Source organism: Lipotes vexillifer, unplaced genomic scaffold (assembly GCF_000442215.2).
Source record: "Lipotes vexillifer unplaced genomic scaffold, Lipotes_vexillifer_v1.1 scaffold916, whole genome shotgun sequence".
NCBI lineage: Eukaryota > Metazoa > Chordata > Mammalia > Artiodactyla > Lipotidae > Lipotes > Lipotes vexillifer.
Genome location: NW_006798383.1, coordinates 889,212 through 913,027, shown reverse-complemented (window position 1 = coordinate 913,027; position 23,816 = coordinate 889,212). Strand labels below are relative to the sequence as shown.

General features: G+C 42.8%; 1 protein-coding gene and 1 pseudogene across 1 annotated transcript in view; one reads left to right on the top strand and one right to left on the bottom strand.

Moving 5' to 3' along the window:
• The window catches only part of PKD2L1 (polycystin 2 like 1, transient receptor potential cation channel), a 33,646-nt gene that overhangs the window by 5,231 nt on the left and 4,599 nt on the right, over positions 1-23,816 (top strand). Inside the window, 8 exon segments of the mRNA XM_007470453.1 lie at positions 19,367-19,494; positions 19,962-20,215; positions 21,165-21,201; positions 21,203-21,389; positions 21,558-21,787; positions 22,468-22,635; positions 22,818-22,999; positions 23,297-23,411. Coding sequence (XP_007470515.1) covers positions 19,367-19,494; positions 19,962-20,215; positions 21,165-21,201; positions 21,203-21,389; positions 21,558-21,787; positions 22,468-22,635; positions 22,818-22,999; positions 23,297-23,411 — 1,301 coding nt within the window.
• LOC103090560 (ras-related protein R-Ras2 pseudogene) lies at positions 4,494-5,206 on the bottom strand (annotated as a pseudogene).

Genomic DNA, 23,816 nt, shown 5'->3' with positions numbered 1-23,816 from the left:
GTGCTTGGACTCAGTTGCCCCGTGGCGTGTAGGATCTTAGTTCCCCGACCAGGGATTGAACCCACGTCTCTTGCATTGGAAGGTGGATTCTTAACCACTGGACCACCAGGGGAGTCCCTAGAATGTCTCTTTTTAAAATACATTTCAAATTTGTAGTTGGCTCCACATTTAGGGATAGTATCATTTGAGCAGCATCCACTTCTGACATTAAAACTTTAAGTTAAGGCATTTTCTCCAGAAGACCCCAGTTTATCACTACCATCACCACCATCATCATCATCGTCATTATCAACAGCACAAAGAACAAAGCTTTATTGAATAATTTTTCAATGTGCCTGGCACAATGCCAGGTACATTATCTCATTGACTACTCCCAATAACTCTAAGAAATTGGTTCTGTTATGACTCCCATTTTACAAATCAGGAAAAGTTTAGATATGGCAAATAGCTTGCCTAAGGCCACACAGCAAATAAATGTCAGAAGTAGGAATCCAACTGGGGACTAGCAGCCTGACTCACATTCTAAGCAGTCTCTTTGCATGCAAATTTGTTACACATTAATTTATTAACACCCATCAACATCTTATCAAGGATAACTCCCTGCCCTACCCTAAAAGAAGCAGACTCTTGAGAGAATTCTACCAGCTGATTACTTTTCTTTCTTTTTATTGCCTTATTTAAAAGGTGATATAAAAACTTAAGGAACATTTTGAAATACAATTCATCACCACAGTACCAAAGGTTATTTTCTAATTACCAAACTTTATCCATATAGTTATATATTTTGCCTAGTTGTATCATATAGTACACTTCCACTTACAATTATATCATAGTTCCTCATGTTTGTAAGTTGTTTTTATATTTTCATTTTAATGACTACAGTCACACCACAATTAACTAAAACATTTCTCTTGTTATTTTAATATTTGCCTAGAGTAGGTAAATATATCTATGCTTGCTGCTTTTTTTCACCACTTTTGTTGAATTATCTCCTTGGAATTTCCAGGGAGAGAAAATTACTACAAAGACAGGAATGTATTCTTGGTACTTGCTATGTGTTGTCATTTTGCCTCTGTAAGCAATCACATAAATTTATTATGTTGCTAGCACCATAAGATCATACTAATTTTTGTCACAACTTCATTAACATTGGATATTCTTATTTATATTTTTTATTACTGAATAAGCATAACATAGTACAATTTACCTTAATTTATTGGTCTTTGGTTACTAGTGAGGATGGACAATTTTCTCATGTTTTAATATACTATGTGTATTTACTTTTGTGTAAATTGCATAAGAAGTATATTTGAAGACAGGCAAAGAAGATTGGGGGTGAAGTTTGGCACATTAGACCTTAGGTGAGGGACCAACCATCAAAAGGCTTATCTGCAGGATGTGGGTTCCTGGGGCTGGAAAGAACAGTCAACTAAGTCAGGCATCACCTGCACAGCAGTTTGGTCTGGGATGGGCCCCAGTAAGCTATAGTGGTCAGCCATACTGAGCACATTTCTTCTCCCTTATGCTTTATTCTAGGAACCGGGTGGGTCTAGACAACAGGGCTATTTGGAGTCTCATCTGGCTAAAATAGATCTATCTTTTTAATGCAGGCATTGTGAGTGAACCATCTATCTTTTCATAATAACCATATCAGTCGTGCAGCCCTTGAAACCTTACAAAGAGCTTTCATACCTATTATCTCATTTGATCCTGACAGCAATCCTGTAAGGGATAGATATTATTACTTCCGTTTCACAGATTAGGAAGCTGTTATTATTGTCATAATGAATAGTCCAGGAGTGATCAGTAATTCAGAACAGTCCCTGATGGGTGGAGTCAGTCCTATTCCTGGGCAGAGAAAGTGCTGGAGAATGATCTTCCTGCCTCCACCCCTTCCCTCCCACTGTCATGCTGTTTCTGAAAGGGCTTCCAGCCTTTTGTCTTCTTGGCAGGATGGCTGTAGCCTTTTGTTGATGGAGGAAACATTGAAGGTCTTTGTGTGGAAACAATGGCTGTTTGTTTTAGGAGACAGTATTGTTATCTCAAAGGTGCACCTGGGACTGCCCCCACTCCCCCCCATAGGAGCGGCTCTGAGCCAAGACAAGGCTGGGTCTGGTCACCATGGAGCTGGGGAGGAGGGCAGAGACCCTTGGTCTTTGGTGACTTGTATCTACACACCAACTAACGTCAACTGGATGTTCTTTATCCGCTACTGGTTGTAAGGAAATGCCTGCCTCTGTTCACTGCTTTCTTGTAGAGAATTTTACGGTTCTGTCCATAGATTGGTGGAATCTTGCATTAACAGGAGAGGCTGAAGTAAGCTTGGAGATCAGGAAGAATATGTCTTTTTTAAAATTGAGATACAATTGACATGTAACACTGTATTAATTTTAGGTGTACAACATGATGATATGATATATTTACATATTGTGAAAGGATTACCACAATAAGTCTAGTTAACATTCATCACCACACATAGTTACAGTTATTTTTCTTGTAATGAGAACTTTTAAGATCTACTCTCTTAGCAACTTTTCAAATATAGAATACAGTATTATTAACTATAGTCACCAGTCCTGTACCCCAGGATTTACTGATCTTATAACTGGAAATTTTTATGTTTCGACCACCTTCACCTATTTTGCCCATCTCCTGCATCTGGTAACCACCAATCTGTTCTCTGTATCTATGAGTTTCGGGGGGGGGGGGCTTGTTTTTGTTTTGTTTTGGGTTTGGTTTTTTTTGGTGTTTGTTTGGTTTTCTTTGTTTTTTAAGATTCCACAAATAAGTGAGATCATACAATATCTCTCTCTCTTTCTTCACACACACACACACACACACACACACACACACACACACACATCACCTTCTCCTTATCCACTCATCCATCAGTGGACACTCAGGTGGTTTCCATGTCTTGGCTATTGTAAATAATACTGCAATAAACTTAGGGGTGCACATATCTTTTTGTGTGTGTGTGATAACAGATCAATTTTAATTCTAGCACCTGAAGCTATTCAAGGGTATGCTTTAAAAACTTCATGGAACTGTTGTACACATTCAATAAAATGACAACTGTGCAATACCACTTAGTATCTCAAAATCAGGAACATACTTTTGAATTGTTTAAACACAATCCACAGAATTAAAAACAAAATCAGAAGTTATCCACAGTTATACTAATTGTCAATTAAAAGTTTTACCACTTACTATTTGATATAACAGTCAATATCTAGTAGGGGATACCAGAAGTGATTTCAGATTCTCATCCCGTTGTACTCTATTGGGAAGGTTTCTTGAGTAGCTATGTGACTGGCCAAAGGTGGGTACAGCCAGGACCAGAACAGCATGTAAGGCTCTACCACAGTTTCTGTAGTTTTGACTTTTTTTCCTTTGTCAGCTAAAAGTGCACAGTGAGAATTAAATACATATCTTTACACATACACAAGGTATGCTGTGAAAGCATATTTGCTTACAAACATATAAAAATACGTGTTAACTGGTTTGATAAGAAAATAATGTATAAAAGTATATAGCAAAACATTAATCATCTCTGACCCTGGAAAGATCAATTCCATATTTTATATTGCAAACAAAAACAGTTTTAGTTTTTTTGAATCCCTTATCCAGAAATACTTGAAAAGGAAGACAGACAGGAATTATTTATTTTTACTCTCAACCTGGCTGTGAAAACGGTTAAATTAAAAAATCAAGAACACTAAAATGACTAAGTCCAGAATGAGTCCAAATATTTGGCCACATAGAATATTATCTTTAGGAATAATAGTAAAGGCTTTACACACAGTTGTTTTTTTTTTTTTTTTGCGGTACGCGGGCCTCTCACTGTTGTGGCCTCTCCCATTGCGGAGCACAGGCTCCGGATGAGCAGGCTCAGCAGCCATGGCTCACGGGCCCAGCCGCTCCGCGGCATGTGGGATCTTCCCGAACCGGGGCACGAACCCATGTCCCCTGCATTGGCAGGCGGACTCCCAACCACTGCGCCACCAGGGAAGCCCTACACACAGTTTTTAACCTATAAATACAATAGGCATTTTGGTCACTGGAAAACAAAGGCTATAGCATCGGTAAAGGTCTGAGATGTCTCACTTTTGTGGATTCAATTCAGTGTATTTAAGGTTAACTAAAGTTGACATCAAAATTTTTAGAGATAGGCAAAAATTTACATTTTAAAAATAACTCCCTGTGTTTCTATTTAGAGTAACAGCAGGAAATATGATTCCAGAAGTTAAAAGTTATTTCACAACCTATGACTTCAGCCTGGCAAACAGCTTAGGTTCCAAAACGGATTCATCCCTATTAAAAGTAAGTCCTTAAAAAAAAGAATGTGTCTGTGTATATAGATATCCATTTTAAAGGAATCAGATAATCCTTGAAGCAGCCTTAGTGTTTCCTTTAAATCTGTCTTGAATGACCATTGGATTAGCTTCATGGAAAGGATTAACCAGCTTCTTGGTCTAAGGCTACCACGGTGATCATTTATCTAAGGCTAGAAAGGTACCAGTGTGATGTAAACTGTAAGGAGAGAGGGAGAAGATGAGGGCTTTTCCTGGAAATTGGTAGCTAAAATTCAAGGGATTCTTAGAAATGACACAGTGGCAGCCTTTCTTGTCTTTTTCTTTTGTTGGTTCTGGTGAAGGAGGACATTCCTGTTCTTGAAATTTCCTTATAACTCGGACAAGTTCATGGAAAGCTTGATCTATATTCATCCTAATTTTTGCTGACGCCTCCATGTATGATACCTTAAGCTACGGTGCTAACTGCTGTCCTTCCTCCTGCATTACCTGTCTCTGATGATCCAGATCTGCTTTATTACCAATTAAAATAATTGGAAACTCATCACGATCCTTTACTCTGAGAATCTGTCTTTGAAACTTATAGATTTCGTCAAAACTGCCTCTGTGACTGAAAAGACCAACAGGAAACCCTCGCCAGTTCTCACATACTGTTCTTTCATAGCTGCAAACTCCTCTTGTCCCGCTGTATCCAGAATATCTAGCCGGGCTGCCCGGTCACCCATCCCACTCTGCTTTGGGTAGGAATTCTCGACGGTTGGATCATAATCCATTACAAAATAGGACTGGATGAACTGGATGGTGAGCGCCGACTTGCCCCCGCCGCCCCTGCCGACCACCACTAGCCGGTACGTCTCTTGGCCGGAGCCATCCCGCCAGCCGGCGGTGGCCATGGGGACGCCGCCCGCCCTCGGCCCGGCTCCGGGGACCTGTGCGGCCGGCGGGCTGTGGGCGAGCGGCAGGGCGGGGGTCCCGGGGGCCGGAAGCTGCTGGAGGGCCGGTCTGGGCGGCAGCGCGGCGCCCGGGCTGACCGGGTCCCGACCGAGACGCGGAGAAGCGAGGTGACCGCAGCGGCGAGGGGCTGCAGCGGCCGGGGGGCCTCACTCCTGCGCACGTCTTCGCAGTGCCTGCCAAACGCAGCCTCCAGCGCGGCTACAAATGGCTCTCTCGGCAGATATCTTTTTGAGATAGTGATTTCATTTCCTTTGAATAAATACCTAGGAGTAGAATTACTGGATCATATGGTAGTCCTATTTTTAATTTTTTGAGAAACCGTCATAGAAGATGTCTTTCTTGACTGAGCGTACCTAGAATTAGCAAAGAAAGTAACAGAAAGATATTGGACGTTCAGGAAATATCTGTGGATGAGCCCCTAACCCCCATGTGGCTGTAATGACGGCAGAAGATAATTGGTCACATAGTATCATAACATTAGTGAAGGCACAGTGGTGATGAAGACAGCATGGGACCTGGAATAAGATGGCTTGCTTCAAATGATGGTACAACCAGTTACTAAACATGTGCCTTTGACAAGATGTAGGTCAAGATACTTAAATCTCTGGAGGCCTTGATTTCCTTGTATTTCCTTTCTTTTCTTTTTTTTTTTGCGCGCCTTGTGGGATCTTAGTTCCCTGACCAGGGATCGAACCCGTGACCCCTGCAGTGGAAGCATGGAGTCTTAACCACTGGACCGCCAGGGAAGTCCCCCTTTTTAAAAAAAATGTTATTGGGGTGTAGTTAATTTGCAATGTTGTGTTATCCTTGTATTTCGAATGAGGATAATGTCTGCCTTTGTGAGACTGGCGGAAAACAAATAAGGTACTTAGTACAATGCCTGGCATATAGTGGGCTTGCAATAAATATCAGTTGTCATTCCACATCATTTCCATAAATTTGGAAAATATTGAATTGTAAAGTTTAACACACTGGAAGCCCAAGGTCTGTTTGAAAACACCAGGATAATGCTTAGCAAGGATAAGAAAGATTAGCCCTCTAGAAAGGGTTGCCAAGGATTAAGAATGGCCATGGGATGATGATTTCATGCCTCAGCACACTCAGTTACCCTTGGCCTATCCAGACCCAGAGAATTACAAAGTCCTTCTAGTACTAGGGTGAGGTGATCTGAGTTCAACTTAAATGATAGGGATTTAGGCCCTACCAGCAGGCTTTGACCTGTATTTGCTATAGCAGAATTCCCTGGTGTCCCAGAATTTCCAGGGCATGGATCACTATTACAAGACCAGTGGGCCTGGACATATCCTGTTGTCCAATGCTGAGTGACAACTTGTCGTTTAGTTTCCGCCATGTGGGACTGTCATTAGTCTCTAGAAGTACAGTAGTACATTTAAGTGCTAGATCTTAGGATCAGGGAAAGGATTTTTAAGAACTATGCTTCAGTCAAGCACAGAAGTGCAGGCAGCACTAGCTGATGAAATCTGGGGCACCACCAGTGTAAGTGGCCCGAGAAAGGACACATAGCACGTATTCATAAGGCATGAGTCTGAGTGCTGACTCTGCCTCTCGCCAGCTGAATGACCCTGAGCTAATCATATAAACTCTGAACTTCATGATTCATAGGAAACCGCTCATGGGTAAGGTGGAACAATCAGGCCATGGCTGACCGGCTATAGCAAGATATTGCATGGAAAAGCTCTTTGAAAACTATGCAATGTGGTACACAGGTAAGGGATTTTAATAATATTGATAATGATCTCTTTACACTATGGAGTGGTGGCAGCAGGAAGTCTAGGGTTTTAAGTTCAGGCAGATTCTCAGGTCTGGGTGGTGGTGCTAGTCACAGAAATGAGGCATACGGCAGTGGTTCTCAAAGGTGAGCAGATTATTTCACAGCATGAAGGAAAAGGACAGTTGAGACAATGAGAGCTTGGGTATTCATACATTCAAACATTTATGAAGTCCTACTATGTGCCAGGCCCTAGGCCAACTGTTAAAGGGTTTGAAATAGAGAGACTCATCCTCTGCCTTCAAGGAGCAAAAGAGGTGGACATGTAAACCAACAGTGACATGCGGTGTGATGAATGTAATAGTGAAGGAGTGCTCTGGACCATGGCAAGATGTGAGGGGCAAAATGGTCAGAGAGACCTGGGAACTGTTGCAGGTCCCAGAGGCAGGCAACCATTCACATCCGAGGAGGCCCAGAGTCAATGCCAGGGAAGCCTATAGTCATTGCCATTTGCTTGCTTGTTTGTTTTAACATCTCTGGCTTTCAGCCTGGAGGAGGCAGGGGTTGAAGGAGGCAGCAAGAGCCAGCTAAGACCTCAGACTATGGAAATGCAAGAGCTTTGCTGAGTCTGGAAGGGCAAGTATGAGAGGAAAATGTAATTTTAACTAATGCATAGTCCTTGTTTTAAAAAGTCCAATAGGGCCACTGTTATTAACCACTATTAATAGTTTGGTGTATATAATTTCAGCCATTTTCTAGGCACATGTAGATATACATAAATTTAGATAAGAGGCTTTGGTTGGTTTATACTAGACGGCGGTCTGTGTAAACAGAGATGAAATGTCCACCAAAGGTGGGAAGTGTAGGAGGCTTTCCCAAGGTGTTGATGGCTGATGGCAATAATCTCAGTATAGGAGGATCTCTTGATGTACTTTGTAGAAACTAACTCACTCTTCAAAATATCTGCCAGGAACTTCCAGCTTTCAGTGAAGGCAGGAATCAGGGGCAGTGCTTCTTGCTGGGTACTTCTGTATCCTGGCCTGACTCTCCCAGCATCTCCTTTCTTCTCTCTCGTCTCTTTCCCCAGCTCTGGTCCACTTTGTTTTCTTCTCACCTACCTCTGCCCACAGTATTTGACTCTTCTTTCCTTCTGACTTTTTTCTCTGGTCCACTGTCCATAGTCCTCCTGTCCCTGACACAGCTTCTTGAGATTTCTTTGAAAGGCTTTTTCTGATGGGAACTCCAGGGAAACATTGTTCACTTTTGGTTCTTGAGCCCCAGGGAAGGTGTGTTTTGTTTTGTTTTTTTAACTGAAGTTGATTTACAATGTTGTGTTAATTTCTGCTGTACAGCAAAGTATTTCAGTCATGCATATATATATATATATATATATATATATATATATACATTCTATTTAAAATTCTTTTTCATTATGGTTTATCATAGGATACTGAATATAGTTGTCTGTGCTATACAGTAGGACCTTGTTGTTTATCCATTCCATATATAACAGCTTACATCTGCTAACCCCAATCTCCCACTCCATCCTTACCAAACCCCCGCCCCCTTGGCAACCACCAGTCTGTTCTCTACGTCTGTGAGTCTGTTTCTGTTTCCTAGATAGGTTCATTTGTGTCATATTTTAGATTCCACATATAAGTGATATCATATGGTATTTGTCTTTCTCTTTCTGACTTACTTCACTTAGCGATAATCTCTAGGTCCATCCATATTGCTGCAAATGGCATTATTTCATTCTTTTGTACAGCTGAGTAATATTCTATTGTATATGTATACCACATCTTCTTTATCCATTCATCTGTTGGTGAATGTTGAGGTTGCTTCCATGTCTTGGCTATTATGAATAATGCTTCTGTGAACATAGGGGTGCATGTATCTTTTTGGATTAGAGTTTTGTCTGGATATATGCCCAGGAGTGGGACTGCTGTATCATAGGACAATTCTATTTTTAGTTTTTTGAGGAACCTCCATACTGTTTCCATAGTGGTTGTGATCTCGGCTAGGCAGCAATGAGTGGTGCTGTGAAGTGAGATCTTAATTCCCTGCCCAGGAATTGAACCTGGTTAGCCTGGATGAAAACTAGGAATCCTATTAGCCACCACACCCCCTGGCTCTTGCCCCCAGTGAAAAATGCATTTCTCACAGAGGCAAACCTGTAAAAACAGGTACAAAGTTTATTATTAGAGACATAGCACAACAACAAGTGGGAGAGTGCACAGAGAAACAGTTTGTTTAGTTAAGATAGAAGCAAGGCAGAGATGCACACCTGGAGAGAAAGGGTGGGGCATCCTCCCTAATAAGGAGGAGTGCAGTAAAGAGGCGATTAAGTCATTTATATAGGTCAGTTCTTCTGGGTCTTTCTTTACCTTTGGCCAATTATCTGGTTGCTTTTTCCACACCTGACCTGCCTTAGGAGCCTCCCCAACATGCGTGCGCAACTTTCTTCCAAGATGGATTACAGCCCAGAGGCCTATGGTATGGCCTTAGCATCACATATTACGGGGTGGTGCCCCCTCCATTTTGACCCCCAAGGAGCCTTTCTGCGCATGTGCAATGTTTCCCTTGCCCCAGGGATGGGAAATGTATGACCTGTTGATCTTTTAACAGGGTGTAGTCCCACTCTGTCCCTGCCATAAAAATGTCCAATGTCTGGTTATTTACCTTATTTCTGTTGCTGGTTTTTATGAGGTGCAGATCTCAAAATATAGACAGGAGACCAGTCATAAATATGTAGTCCTGGGGCCCATTTGTCTCTTGCTTCAGGAAATGTAAACAGGGAGCTAGTAATGAATGTCTGGCCTGGAGCCCATCTTCTTCTTACCTCAGGAAGTGTGAACAGGAGAGCAGTAGTAAATGTCTAGCCTGGAGCCCATCTATCTCCTGCCTCAGTTGTACCAACTTACATAGGAAAAGTTTGATAATGTGTTTCAAGGAGTTCACGCCCTTCAAAGTGATAATGACATGGTCTCTATTTAAATGATTTAAAAATCAATCCATATATTAATTACTTAAATATGTCTTCCCTTTCTATAGAACAATTTGAGAGACTCCTTTTGTGTACTGAGTGAGCATACCCTGTAGTAAAGGAGGTGATGCATTTATCTGCCGTGTCTGAAGCTGTCTTCATACATTTTTCCTGGACTGCTTTAATTTTGCAATATCACATGAGCCAATCAATGATGGGCTACCCTTAACAGACCCTGTAACTCCAGAGAAAATCAATTCTTGGCATTGGATGAACATATGGTTTGGTCATGGTATTGATTATCCTACAGTCTTCACGGAATCATTGATGCATGCAGCTTGGATTGCAAAATTACAGGTGAAGTCCATGGCTTCTCTGTAGTGAAATCACTCATTACCAATTCTACTACCTTAGTCACCTTTCTGTAATCTTTTATAAGGATAGTGCATGAAACGGTGGCATCATAATTGGGGTAACCCCTATATATGTGGTTTGGGTATGTCTTGCCTGGTTTCCCAGCTTTCCTGGGTCCACATTTTCAAGGACTCTAGCCATGGCACCCTTTAACATCAAGGGCTCTTCTCTTAATGCTTCCTCAGTTTTAGTATTAAATATCTCTTTGGTGTAGGTAGATATAGGCAGCAAAGTCTTTTTTTAAAAATTAATTTAATTTATTTATTTTTGGCTGGGTGGGGTCTTCGTTGCTGCACGTGGGCTTTCTCTAGCTGTGGCAAGCGGGGGCTACTCTTTGTTGCAGTGCACGTGCTCCTCATTGCAGTGGCTTCTCTTGTTGCAGGGCATGGGCTCTAGGCTCGTGGGCCTCAGTGGTTGTGGTACGTGGGATCAGTGGTTGTGGCTCATGGGCTCTAGAGCACGGGCTCAGTAGTTGTGGCGCACGGGCTTAGTTGCTCTGCGGCATGTGGGATCTTCCCGGACCAGGGATCGAACCTGTGTCCCCTGCACTGGCAGGCGGATTCTTAACCACTGCGCCACCAGGGAAGTCCTAGGCAGCAAAGTCTTTAAACCTCAGGTTTATAGTACTCTCCATGGCCTTGGCTTTTTTCAAGATGATCAGTCTCTGGGAGATCTCAGGCAAAATCTTTCAAGGAAACACAGATAAGAACAAGCACAGTCTTAACTCTGTAACCTTCTAGGAGGATATGTGTAGAACCACTTCTGACTCATCAGCCAGTAAAAAAACCCATCCTGAGGCAGGTCTCTTATGTTATACCCCAGTTGGCATCTTCTCTTGAAACAGTGTGCCCTTCCTCTTAAAGACCAAAGCTATATATGTCTTATATATCTCTCCTGATATTGCTGAAGTTCATTCTATGTCTTGAGGTTTTTGGACAAGAGCTATGCTATTTGGGGGGACAGTATTTTTCTTTCCAGGATAGCCCTGAAGAAGACCATCCATCTTCCTCAGGGCCTTTGACCTCCTGGTTTAACTGCTGTGTTAATAAACTTTTCAAGTGGTTCTGAAACCATGTAACAGTTTACAATCCATCAGCTAAGGTTATATTAAATCTATAAGAATCAATTGCTTTTGCTCGCTCTTGCATCTGCACTAAGAAATTGAACAGAACAGAGAAATTCCAGCAGCTAATCACAAGTGTATTCTTGTGGCCTATTCCCTAGTCCCATCTCCAATCATGTAGGTATCTTATTTTAGTATTTCATCCCCTGAGATGATCTGTTATGAAATTGATTCAGCTTGGACACATATTTATAGGTCTTTCTTACCCCTGTCATAAGATCTCAGAGCTATCAGAAATTTTAGGGGGATCACTAGTCAGTTCTTAGATTTGTTTTCCACTTCTCAGAATGATCATCTTCAGCCTGATTGGATTCCTTCAAAAGCGACTCATAACCCTTTGGCTGTGAATCTGATTTCCTAAGAAGAAATGAGCCATGTGTAGTCATAGGTTCTCTAGAACTTTAATTCTCTCAGCGTAAGTCCTGAAAGGCTTGATAATGCTTAGTTACCAAGGCAGCGGTGAGTGATATAGTTCTCTCAGCTGTATTCTCTTAGATACACTGACGTGAAATCCTTCAGTGAACGCTCTGAGGACTTAACCCTTCCCTCATTTCCAGGTCCCAACTTTCTTCTGCCTACTCTCCATCTTAAGAACCATAAGGTATTTATTTGGAATCCAACTTTGGATGATCCAATAGCATTAATCAGAATGTGTCGGTGGAATGGCAAGCAAAGAAGAGAGTGAAGGGAGGAATTGCCCAAGAAGAATAACAAAATAATTTCTTTTTTTAAAAAACGTTTTCATTTTGTATTTTTTTGTTTATTTATTTATTTTTTATTTATTTATTTTGGCTGCACTGGGTCTTAGTTGCGGGATCTTCATTGCAGCATGCATGCAGGTTCTAGTTCTCTGATCAGGGATCAAACCCGGCCCCCCTGCATCAGGAGCGCGGAGTCTTACCCACTGGACCACCAGGGAAGTCCTGACAACAAAAGAATTTCTTAATAGGGGACATCGTACTAAGAAAAGGAAAAATGTTCTGTGTATCCAGTAAGTGGTTTTAACCAAGAGGTCTGAGATTAGACTTGGCTTTTCTTAGGATAGGAATTTTGTGCTAACAGCTTGTTGACTTCAACTCTTTTTCCCTCTATGCTTATCCTAATTTTCTTAGAAAAGTTCCTTTTGCAAAGTGCCCTTCTGATATGGATGTATTCATATGAATTGCTTCAGTTGGGATGTTGGTTTAGCTGCAATAACAGTGGCTTAAATAAGATAGACGGTTGTTTCTCTGTCATGTAACAATCTGAGGTATAAGAAGCCCTGGACTAATGTGGGGCTCCACTATCATGTGGGGCCCAGGCTCATTCTACCTTATTGCTTTGCCATCCTCAACATATGGCATCTGTCTCATGTTCCAGCTCCTGCTCTTATGTCCATGCTCTAGCCAACAGGAAGTAGGAAAATAGAAAGGGAAAGCATTTTCCTTCCTTTTAAGGACATAAGTCAGCGACGTACATGGGAACATGTCACTCCACTTGTATTCCATTGGCCAAAATTTATTAAAATGGTCACTATACCTAGCTGCAAGGGAAGTTGGATAATGTGATGTTTAGTTGGGCAGCCATGTGCCCCTAGATAAAATTATATTATTATGCAAGAAGGAGAGGAAAGCTATTGGGGAATAACTAGCAGTTTGTGCCAGGTAGCGGAAGAGTAAATCGTGCCCATAGTTTGGCATGGGAGCAGTAACAGCTAATGGAACCTGGAGAAATCAAGGAACTTATAACCTCCCTGACATAAATCATAATGGAAGCTGATGAGATATGGTTCTTTTCCATCAGGAGTGACTATTAAAGTGTTTAGCTAAGCTATTGTGAAACTAACATCAGAGGCTGTTGGGGAGGCATTAAGAAGGGTGAGTTTCAGGGCATTGTATTTTATTTCACAAGATAGTAGACTCACCCTGTAGGGATAATCATAGACCTTATTTTCCTCCAAATTATTTACATGACCAAAGCCAAACAGGATCCAGTGTCCTAATAAATAGGTAAAGATATTTCAGAGAGCTTCTCAGCAAGCTCTCTGATAAGAGAGGCTCAGGAAAAGACCATCAGAGGAGCTGCTGGTTAAATATATAGAATTGGTAAAGCCCAAGGAACTTCCAACTCTTCAACAGTTGGAGGACTGTTATCACAGTGGAAGTTCTATCCACATAATGACTGCCAGGGCTGGGATTGGGGTGAAAGAGACCTCCATTTTTCTAGAGAAGCATCCTCAATGCTTTTCCTCAGAGCTAGGCAGTTAGCAGTTGGCTTTTGCGTGTCAAACACTTGAAGGCACAGAGTTTCCAACAGAGGAGTAGTGTAGACACATAAAGGAATTATACACTTGCTGGCAGAAGCACCCCAGCTCTTCAAGGTTCTTTGTCAATTAGTTGAGAGAAGGGATCTCGTTCCTGCTCAGAAAGAGTGCTGTTAGAAAAGGATGGCTATGTTCCCTTAAATAGTAATTAGGGACAGGGAAGGAGCTCAGTAGCATGATGATAACTTGTATGGCAATCACCCGGGAAAGGAGAGGCACAAAGCAACTGCTGACTTCTTATTGCTCTGATCTGGGAAGGTCTTCCAGCACTTCAAAAAAGAGGACAAGAATATTTGGTCTCTACTATAAATATTGGAATGGATAAAATCAAATTATTATTCAAGCTCACGATGATGATGATTAATAATAATTATTACAGTCACACTTATTTAATTACAATATACTTATGCCCCACCTATGTCCAAAAGGAATCTGAGCCACTTACATTAAAAAGCACAGATACAGGGACCCAGTGGTTAAGACTCCTCGCTCCCAATGCAGGGCCTTGTCAGGGAACTAGATCCCTCATGCCATGACTGAAAATAAAAAAAGATCCCGCATGCCGCAACTAAGACCCAGAGCAGCCAAATAAATAAATAGATGTTTTTAAAACACAGATACAATAAAATATAACCCTTTAGAATTGTAATAAAAAGACTTAACAAAAGACTGGGAAGAGATAGGGGAGGAAGATACCTTAAGATAAACAAATGCACTGCAAGTGAGAACAAAGCCTGAGGTTCCTGGAAACCAAAGTAAAGAAGAAAACACAAATAGATTGAGTAGTTCTCATTGTGAGTAAGAAAGAGCACACCAGTTAATAAGAAGATGCTAACTCTGGGAAGAATTGGCTTTGTTGGATTTTATGTAAGAAACATGGAATATCTTAATGGATAAAAGCAATGTTAAAGATTGGAGCAACTTTTCTTTTGACTGTGTTTTATATCTGCCTCCCTTAAAACCTGTATAATATCCTTACTCTATAAAGGCAATTTTTAGGAGTAGGGATATATATTTACATACGTATATATATTTATGTATCTCTATACATACATATATGTGTGCATATATGTACATTATAGATATTTGTAAACACACATATATATGTTTGTGTGTATAAATGTCATGATATTCTAGAAACCTGACTTTACCCAAAAAGATAGTTCAGAAAGCTTTAGAAATGAATGGTAGGCATGTTCCTAGAATATCATCCTTAGTTGACCTAGTCAGCAAACTCTCTTCAATATAGGGTAATAATGTATTTTAATTAATGTAGACTTTGTCACAGATATGCTAAAGTCATCCACAGCCCTCTAGAGACATTCAGACAGTAGCAGATGCTTTTCTAGCTCCATTTTCCTCAGAAGTAATGCAATCTTTTTGAAAATGTCGTGGTCTTCCTATAAGTAAGGAATATGTCACAAAATAAAATCCAGTGAAAACAGGCTTAAACCTGAATGGAATTTTTTGTCTAGGTAATGAAAGTCCAAAGGAGGACAGGGTTCAGGGCTGATCACTCCAGTGGCTTAAGGACATCATCAAAGACTCACCTGTTTCTGTTATTCAGTTCTGTCAGCTGCACAATCAGTTTCATGCTAAAATTAATTTATTATTATTTTTTTGGCTGCGTTGGGTCTTCGTTGCTGTGCGCAGGCTTTCTCTAGTTGCAGTGAGCGGTGTGTGGGCTTCTCATTGCAGTGGCTTCTCTTGTTGCAGAGCACGGGCTCTAGGTGCACAGGCTTCAGTAGTTGTGGCATGCGGGCTCAGTAGTTGTGGCGCATGGGCTTAGCTGCTCCGTGGCATGTGGGATCTTTGCTCCGCGGCATGTGGGATCTTCCTGGACCAGGGATCGAATCCGTGTCCCCTGCATTGGCAGACGGATTCTTAACCACGGAGCCACCAGGGAAGTCCCTGAAGCTTCTTTTAAGATGCTGATCTTTTGAGTTTTTACCAACTGCTTTCATAATTTGCCTCCTGACTGAGATATTGAACTCTTCAAATAGTTTTCTTATAAGGACACCTTATAAACGTGCACAATCCTAACCATTTGGATTGACCTTTGGAAGGAGAGTCAGGTCCCTAATCAGAAGGATTTTGAGTAGTGGAGTGATATGTTAGTATAATGTAGAGCAGTGGCTAAATTCAGGGTCTTTGGAGAGAATCAGACCTGAGTTTGAATTCAAGTCTACCTGCTTGCTATCTGATCTTTAGACAAATTATTTAATAACATTTTGGATTTCAGTTATCTGCATAAAATACAGATAGTTCCTACTTTATGAGGTTTTTTTTCAGGATTATGGGAGAAAATGTATTCAAAGCCTGGTGAATAATAAGTGTCAGTAGTGGTGATTATCGTTATTATTCAGCAACTGTGAATTTGACCTGAAGCCAAGGGTAAAAGGCATGATATAATGTATAGGAGAATTTAGTTTCTGTCCAAGAGAAAAAACATCAGATTCCCTGTAGTGGATGTGGCCACCTGGTCTCTGAATCCCTTTCACAGCATTCTCATGCAGTCATTGTCCAGCGTCTGAAAGTTTCCTGGAATGAGGCCCTCACTACACCTAAAAGGTGTTAAAGTGCTGACATACTGACATTTGATATACTGATACAAATTCTGATTCCTCCCTGTTCCTGTCCTTTCTCTGGCCTAGTGTTACCTTTTGAAGCACACAGAGCAATTCCACTCCTTCACTGGATCTTAAAGGAAGGATCCAGGAAGGCCAGCCACTGCCCATTGCAGGAACCCCTTCCACATGATCCTCAGCAGATGGTCCTTTGCTGACACTCTCAGGGGCAAAATGGATGTTTGTGAAGTGTGGTCCTTTTCTTAATAGGAAGCACTAATGGTTAGGAATCTCTGCCTTTTATGAAACTTAAGTTTTCCCTCCTGTAACTTCTACCTTTTGGATATAGTGCTGTCCTTAAAGCAGAACAGAATTAGTTTACTATGGAGGCAAACAGATTTGCATTTGAATCCTGGCTCCCTTAGTTGTTTACCTTGGGAAAGTGACTTCAGCCATCTGAGACTGGGAAATAATAGCACCTAATACATAGGGTTGTTGTAGGATTAAATGAAATAAGCATGTCAAGCACTTAACATGGGGCATATATTAGGTGTTCTGAGTATCAGTGGGCATTTGACTAGGTGAAACCATTTTTCTCAGAATACATAGTCTTTACTGTCTTGGATAATAATCAGTGATGTTATGCCTTCGTAAAGGGTTGACAATCTGTTCAGAGCAATACTGATTTTGAGTGGTAACTTTGGAGAATTGGAGAGGAGGAAAAAATATAGCCGTGACTACCACCTAGTGGCCATGTAGAGGTATAACAATTTAATCAGCAATGTCTTAAGGAAAAGTTCAGCTCACTGACCATCAGTTCTAACTGCGGCGGACCCTCAGCAGACAGAAGTTTGATTTCCAACCCATTTTCCAGATCCAGAAGAGTTGAGTCTGAGTCCTACAGATACTAAGGATGGGAATCACAGATATTATTTAGAGAGAAGTCAAGTCATTTCTTGGAATTAATAGAGTGGAATGCGGAAATGTGAAATAATAATTCTTTCTTTTTGCTGATTTCCTCCTGGAAACGTATGATGTTGCTTGTGCCTAATCTGGGACCACTCACCGGCCTCTCTTTCCCCCAAGACTGTGGATGAACTTCAGTCCACACCAAAGCATTCCCTTTCCAGAAAGGGAATAAAATATGTTCCAAGATTTGAAAATAAAATTCTTAAAGGGAATTGCTCACAAGAGGCTGACAAATCCTACTTTAAATTTAATTTTTTGATTTAAAGTTTAATTAGTGAACTGAAAAGTTACAAGAGTAATACAAAGAGTTCTTACATATATTTCACCCAGATCTCCCAAATATGAATATTTTACCATGCTTGCTTTTCCTTTATCATTCTCTCTCTCTGCCCGCCTCTTTCTGTTGACACATATACACACACAACTGTTTGAGGGTAAACTGCAGACATAATGTCCTGTTATTCCTAAATACTTTAATATGTATTTTGTAAAAACAAGGAAATGATCAAAGTCAGGAAATTATCGATGATCCAGTACTATCATCTAATGAACAGACCTTATTACAGTTTCACCAATTATTCCACTAATAGCCTTTAAAGCAAAAGAAAAAAATTATGGTCCAGGATATAATCCTAACTAGATGTACATATTGCATGTAGTTTTCGTGGTTCTTTAGTACTTTAGGACAATTTCTTTGTTTTTCATGACCTGGCTAAAAAACTGAGTAACAATTCAAAATATTGACAAATTATAAAAAGTTTTATAGAATTATAGAAATTTTAAAGAAAAGACAAGAATCCATGAGTTCATACTGATATACATACATGAATAAATTAATGAGGAAGAAGGAAAAGCTCTCCCTGAAGAGAATGCCAACTAATAAATGCAGAAGGAATGATGGAATGAGAAAATCACAGCTTGACAACCTTAATAGTAATAATTAGGCAAAAGTTGTCAAAGGATGCTAAAACTAGTAAGTGAAAGATTGATGAATAACAGGATATTTGCATAGTTTCCAAGTATTTCCCCACAAAATACGTATTCATTACAAAGAGAAAAATAATAATTGTATATTGAAGAAAGCTGGATGATGCCACCTTAACAAGGGATCAAAGGGATCACCAGTAATAATACAATTAGACAATTTGTGCCTCCTGATGTCATGCACTGAAAAGGACACAGTCTACTTCTTTGATATTCCTTGCCAAAAATGTATAATCTGAATTTAAACACAAGGAAATATCAAACAAATCTAAATTGAGGGACAGTCTATGAAGTAAATGGCTTATACTCTTCAAATTGTGCCTTTTAAACAGAAAACTTATAACGTCCCTTGACAGCCCTACTTCAGACTGGATGTGTGTATTAGGGTGGTCAAGGGAGATCTAGTTCTTCAGGGCAAAGGCCAGGTTTTATTTTGATCTGGGGATGCTCTGAGTCCCTCTCTCAGGAGACAACTGTGACCATCAGGATGCACCAGGGCCAGAGGTGCCATGCCTACCTTCTACTCCCAAGACTGCAGAGTTGCTGACTCCAAGGTCCAGGATACCACATCTCCATTGTACGATATTTGACTAGAGGCGCCTTGGCGTACTCTAGAATTTGGAGGCATTTTCCCAAGGGCATTAATAGAGGGCAAATAAAAGGAAGCACTACCTGATGCAGAAGGTAGACATTTCCTGGCTCTGGGGAGTAAGAACTAGGAAGTTAAGCTGGTTCCGGAAGAGGAAAGTGAATATTCAGAATGACGATGTCAAGAGATAATTACTGAGTGGAGTTCAGTCTTTCTGAGGTGAGTTGGGAAGAGAGAAAGAGAGCTTATAACCACAACTCTTCCCTAATGTATTCCCTGGCTTCCCCAATGCAACCGCCAGCCTCCTTAGCCAACTCTAGGGGATAGGTCCCATCCGGGTGGCATCTTTGGCTTCAGGGCAGAGGCTTTCCTGTCCCCTCTGGATAATGGAGAAGGGAACAGTGTTCAAGATACAGCCTCTTGGGTTGGTTTCTAGTGACCTATGGAATAACAAGCTCCAGCGCCTATTATTACACCAAAGTGAGGTCTGAGCTCTTCTTACATACCCCATCAGACACTGGAGTCTCCTTCCAGGCCATCAGAAGCATGGCAGACTTCTGGGATGTGAGTATGAGATCTCCTCTATCCCTCCCCTCTTATTCTCAATGGCCTAAAGCCTGAGGCCACAGGCCAGGGTTCAGGGATGTCAGTGGACAGTGGATAAGGCCATATCCAGAGACCAGGTCATTCCAGAATCAGGCTGAGTCAAAGGGTCAGGCATGAATTAAAGGGTCAGACTAGACAGAGTTCAGGTAGTAATAGGTTAGAAATCAGGATGATAATCAGAGATTTAAGTCAGTACTTAAACTAGTATTGAGAATCAGAGGTAAGGCAGAATTTCAAAATGTATTTTAAATAAAGAATAAGGCCACATCAGGCTAAGATCTGGCCAAGGTTCATGGGTCAGCTGAAGAGTCCAACAGAAGCATACTGGAGACAAGGTGGAGGGGTCAGGGAGTGTGGGAAAAGGTCATTCTAAGGGTAAGGGTCAGGATGAGGCTGGGTCAGGTTCAACCCAGTTCGTGGTCTAGTTTTCCCAGGGCCCACTACTGGACAGTTTGTATTGGACCACATGGTACAACAACCAGAGCCTGGGCCGCGGCTCCCACTCCTTCATCTACTATGAGAACCTGCTGCTGGGGGCTCTGAGGCTGTGGCAGCTGAGGGTCTGCAATGACTCCGGAGTGGTGCACGAGGACTTCCACGAGGACTTTCTGAGCTGCTACGACGTCTACTCCCCAGACAAAGAAGAACAACTCCCCTTTGGGGTCCTCAATGGCATGGCGTGAGTGAGTCCCCCCACCGGTGTCACAGGGCTTGCCCCTCTGAGCCTGACACCATCCCAGGTTTGGGAACCACTTCCATTGATTCTTAAGGAGCCTTGGGGGTACTTGGGGGAGCTGGGGGGCATCTCTCTGAGACCCATCTGTGACTGTTTGGAGACCTTGGTCTGGGGTCACTGAGGAACAGAGAGGGTATGTTAGCAGACAGAGCCATAGCCTCTGAACTTGTTTCCACACACAGGTCACAGTCACAGTTGCCCTACTCTGGAGGCAGTCCTGCCAGAGAAAGCATCCTTTCTTGCCCAGAATTCCCTCAGGGGTATGGAGAATGGATGAAACATTGATGCTGCCACACGAGTCATGCTTGGAAGAGTCTGACCCTTGGAACTAATAGTGGAAGGCAGCAAGGGGCCAAGGATGGATGAGGAATTAGGGAAGAAAGGGGAGATGTGTGGATAGGACAGGAAAGAAGGGGAAGGAAGTAAGGGTCCAGGGAGGAAACTTTGTGGACAGAACAGAAAATCATAGGGTTAAGTAGACGGGTGCAAAACTACAAGAGCAGAAGGGGTCTTTTCTGGCTTATGTGGGCCGGGTGCTTCCCTTATGGGGACTACTCAGGCTGGAGTCAAAAGTGGGCTTGGGTTTGTCATCTGTAGGCTTGGTGACAACGTGAAAATCAGGAGATTTACATTTGAGTTTCAGTTCTGCCACTAACTAGTTGGATTATCTCAGATATCTGAGTCTTAGTTTCCTCATTTGTAAAATGTAGATAATATTTACCCTCCCCTCCTCAAATAGTTATATTAAACATGGTAATATATGTGAAATATATATATATATATATATGAAACTGTAAAGCCAAGACAATTATAAAGTATTGCCGTTGCCTTGGGAGACCAGCTTCTGGGGCTGGTTCAGGCCTCTCTGCTTAGATGGCTTCTTCTGTGACAGATAGACCTACCACTCGCAGGATGAGCTGGGGGGGCTCCTCTCACTGGGGCCAGCTCACAAGCTACAGCGGAGGTGGCTACCACCTGGACCTTCCAGGATCTCGACAGGCCAGTGCAGAGGCACTCAGGGACCTTCAGGAGGGCCTGTGGCTGGACAGGGGCAGTCGGGTGGTCTTCATTCACTTCTCAGTCTACAATGCCAACATTAATCTCTTCTGTGTTCTGAGGTGGGTTCCCTTTCCCTGCCTTCCCTCCATCCATGGCTCCTGATTCCCTTCTCCTCTGCTGGAGACCCTTCCCTAAACTTGTACCCTATGGTGGGGGTGGGGAGGGGAGGGGATGGGTAGAACTGTTCCAGCCCAGGCCCTACCAGACATCTCCCCCTCCTCCCACGGACTGGTGGTGGAGTTTCCAGCTATAGGAGGTGCCATCCCATCCTGGCAAATCCGCACAGTTAAGCTGATCCGCTGTGTCAGCAACTGGGACTTCTTTATCATTGGCTGTGAGATCATCTTCTGCATCTTCATCTTCTACTACGTAGTGGAGGAGAGCCTGGAGCTCCACATCCACCGGCTTCATTATCTCAGTAGCATCTGGAACATTCTGGACCTGGTGGTCATCTTGGTGAGGGACAGATATCTTAGACTTGGGACATATGGGGTGGTGGAAGGGATCTACCCTGATAGGGGCTCCAAGTTCTTCCTTTTGGAGTCCCAAGTCCTCCTTGTGACTTCTGGTCAAATCACTGAGTAACAGCTCCCTAAACCAAAGGCTGATGTTCCCCTGGCTCAGCCCTGGAAAAATCCTGTCTCTATATCCCCTCTCCCTCTGGCTTATATCCAGGCCCTGCTCTTTTATTTTTGTACTTGATATTAAGTTCCTCTTCTGTCTCTTGCCTTCATGACCTGTCCCCTTGACACCCCCCCCCACCTTTTCTCTTCACTCCTATTAAAATTTTCTGCCTCTTCATCTTCGTCTCCTTCCTATTAACAGGACACATTAATTTCTGACCAAGGCTGGGAAGTGGTGGGGGAAATAAAATTGCTTGGCTCCATTTCTCCATGGTCCTTTACAAACTACATATTTACCACTGGCCCTAAAGCCTTCTCTTGGGCTTTAGGACGTTGCCCAATCATCCTATCCAGTTTCATTTGAACCTGAGATAGTCAACAACTCAGCAGGGAAGGATGTGGCTTTTTTCCCCACCTGTCTTAGGCACCGCAGCTCTCCCCTGGGACCTCACTGTTGAACTTCCCTTGAGATCCTCTTGACTCTCTGACACCCCCCGGTTCCTGTTGTAACAGCTCTCCATCGTGGATGTGGGCTTCCACATATTCCGAACCCTCGAGGTGAATCGGCTGATGGGGAAGCTTCTGCAGCAGCCAAACACGTATGCTGACTTTGAGTTCCTCGCCTTCTGGCAGACACAATACAACATGAATGCCGTCAACCTCTTCTTTGCCTGGATCAAGGTACCCTGGGATTCCTCACCCCCAGCAACACCTCAGGGCATGCATTCTCCCTTCCTCAGGACTTGTCTCATTTTCCTTGCCTGGTGTGGCAACTCCTGTGGCCCCCTTAGGCCCCTGGGATGGACTGTTCCAGGCTTTTCTGTTTTCTTACCTAATCGCTTGGTTCAACATGGCCCTTCCAGATATTCAAGTCCATCAGCTTCAATAAGACCACGACCCGGCTCTCCTCCACGCCGGCCCGCTGTGCCAAGGACATCCTGGACTTCGCCGTCATGTTCTTCATCGTGTTTTTCGCCTACGCCCAGCTGGGCTACCTGCTTTTTGGGACCCAAGTGGAAAGCTTCAACACTTTCATCAAGTGCATGTGTGTGTTCTGCCCCTTCACTCCTCCCTGGCCCCTCACCCTCCAGCTCTGTGGATGTGTGTATCCTGGGGGCAGCTGGGTATGTGGATGTGTGTGTGTCTGTGCTTAAGCATCTGTGTGAGTTCCTGGAAGCCCTGGTGTGTGTGCTCAGTGTCTCTGCACCCTGTTCTGTCTCCATCAGATTGGGTGGAAGTGCAGGGAGGGGTCTGAGTTCACTGAAGAGCAGTAGGGAGGAAGATGGGATGGGGTAAGCGTTGTGGTCAGGCTTTGGGTGAATCCCAGACCCTGGTCTCTCAGTTTCACTCAGTTCATCCTTGGGGATTTTGACTACAATGCCATCGACAATGCCAACCGCATCCTGGGACCAGCCTACCTTGTCACCTATGTCTTCTTCGTCTTCTTTGTGCTCCTCGTGAGGGTCCCTCTGAGGGGTGGGGATTTGGGAACCTGAGGGGTGGAGACGTGGATGGCCTGCAGGGTGGGGGGTTTGACCCCCCTCCATGTTCTGCACTAATGATTATGATGGGTTTCTCAAATCAAGGGTGGAGAGGTCGGGGAGGGAAGATCTTCCGGGTCTTCTGAGAGCTGGCTAATGTGTGGTCAGCACAGTTAGGCAGTTTGCAGAGTATAAGGAAATCTGCAGGCTCCCTCACTAAAATAAAACCCCTATCCTCCAAGGATGGAAACAGAAGGAAAAGTGCCTCATGAGGAGAAGAGACTGCCCCTAGAAGCTTCTCTGCCTGTTCTCTAAGACTCCCCTTCCTCTGGGGATCTCTGGCTTTTTCTACTACCACTGTTTTGTATTTGCTCTCTTTCC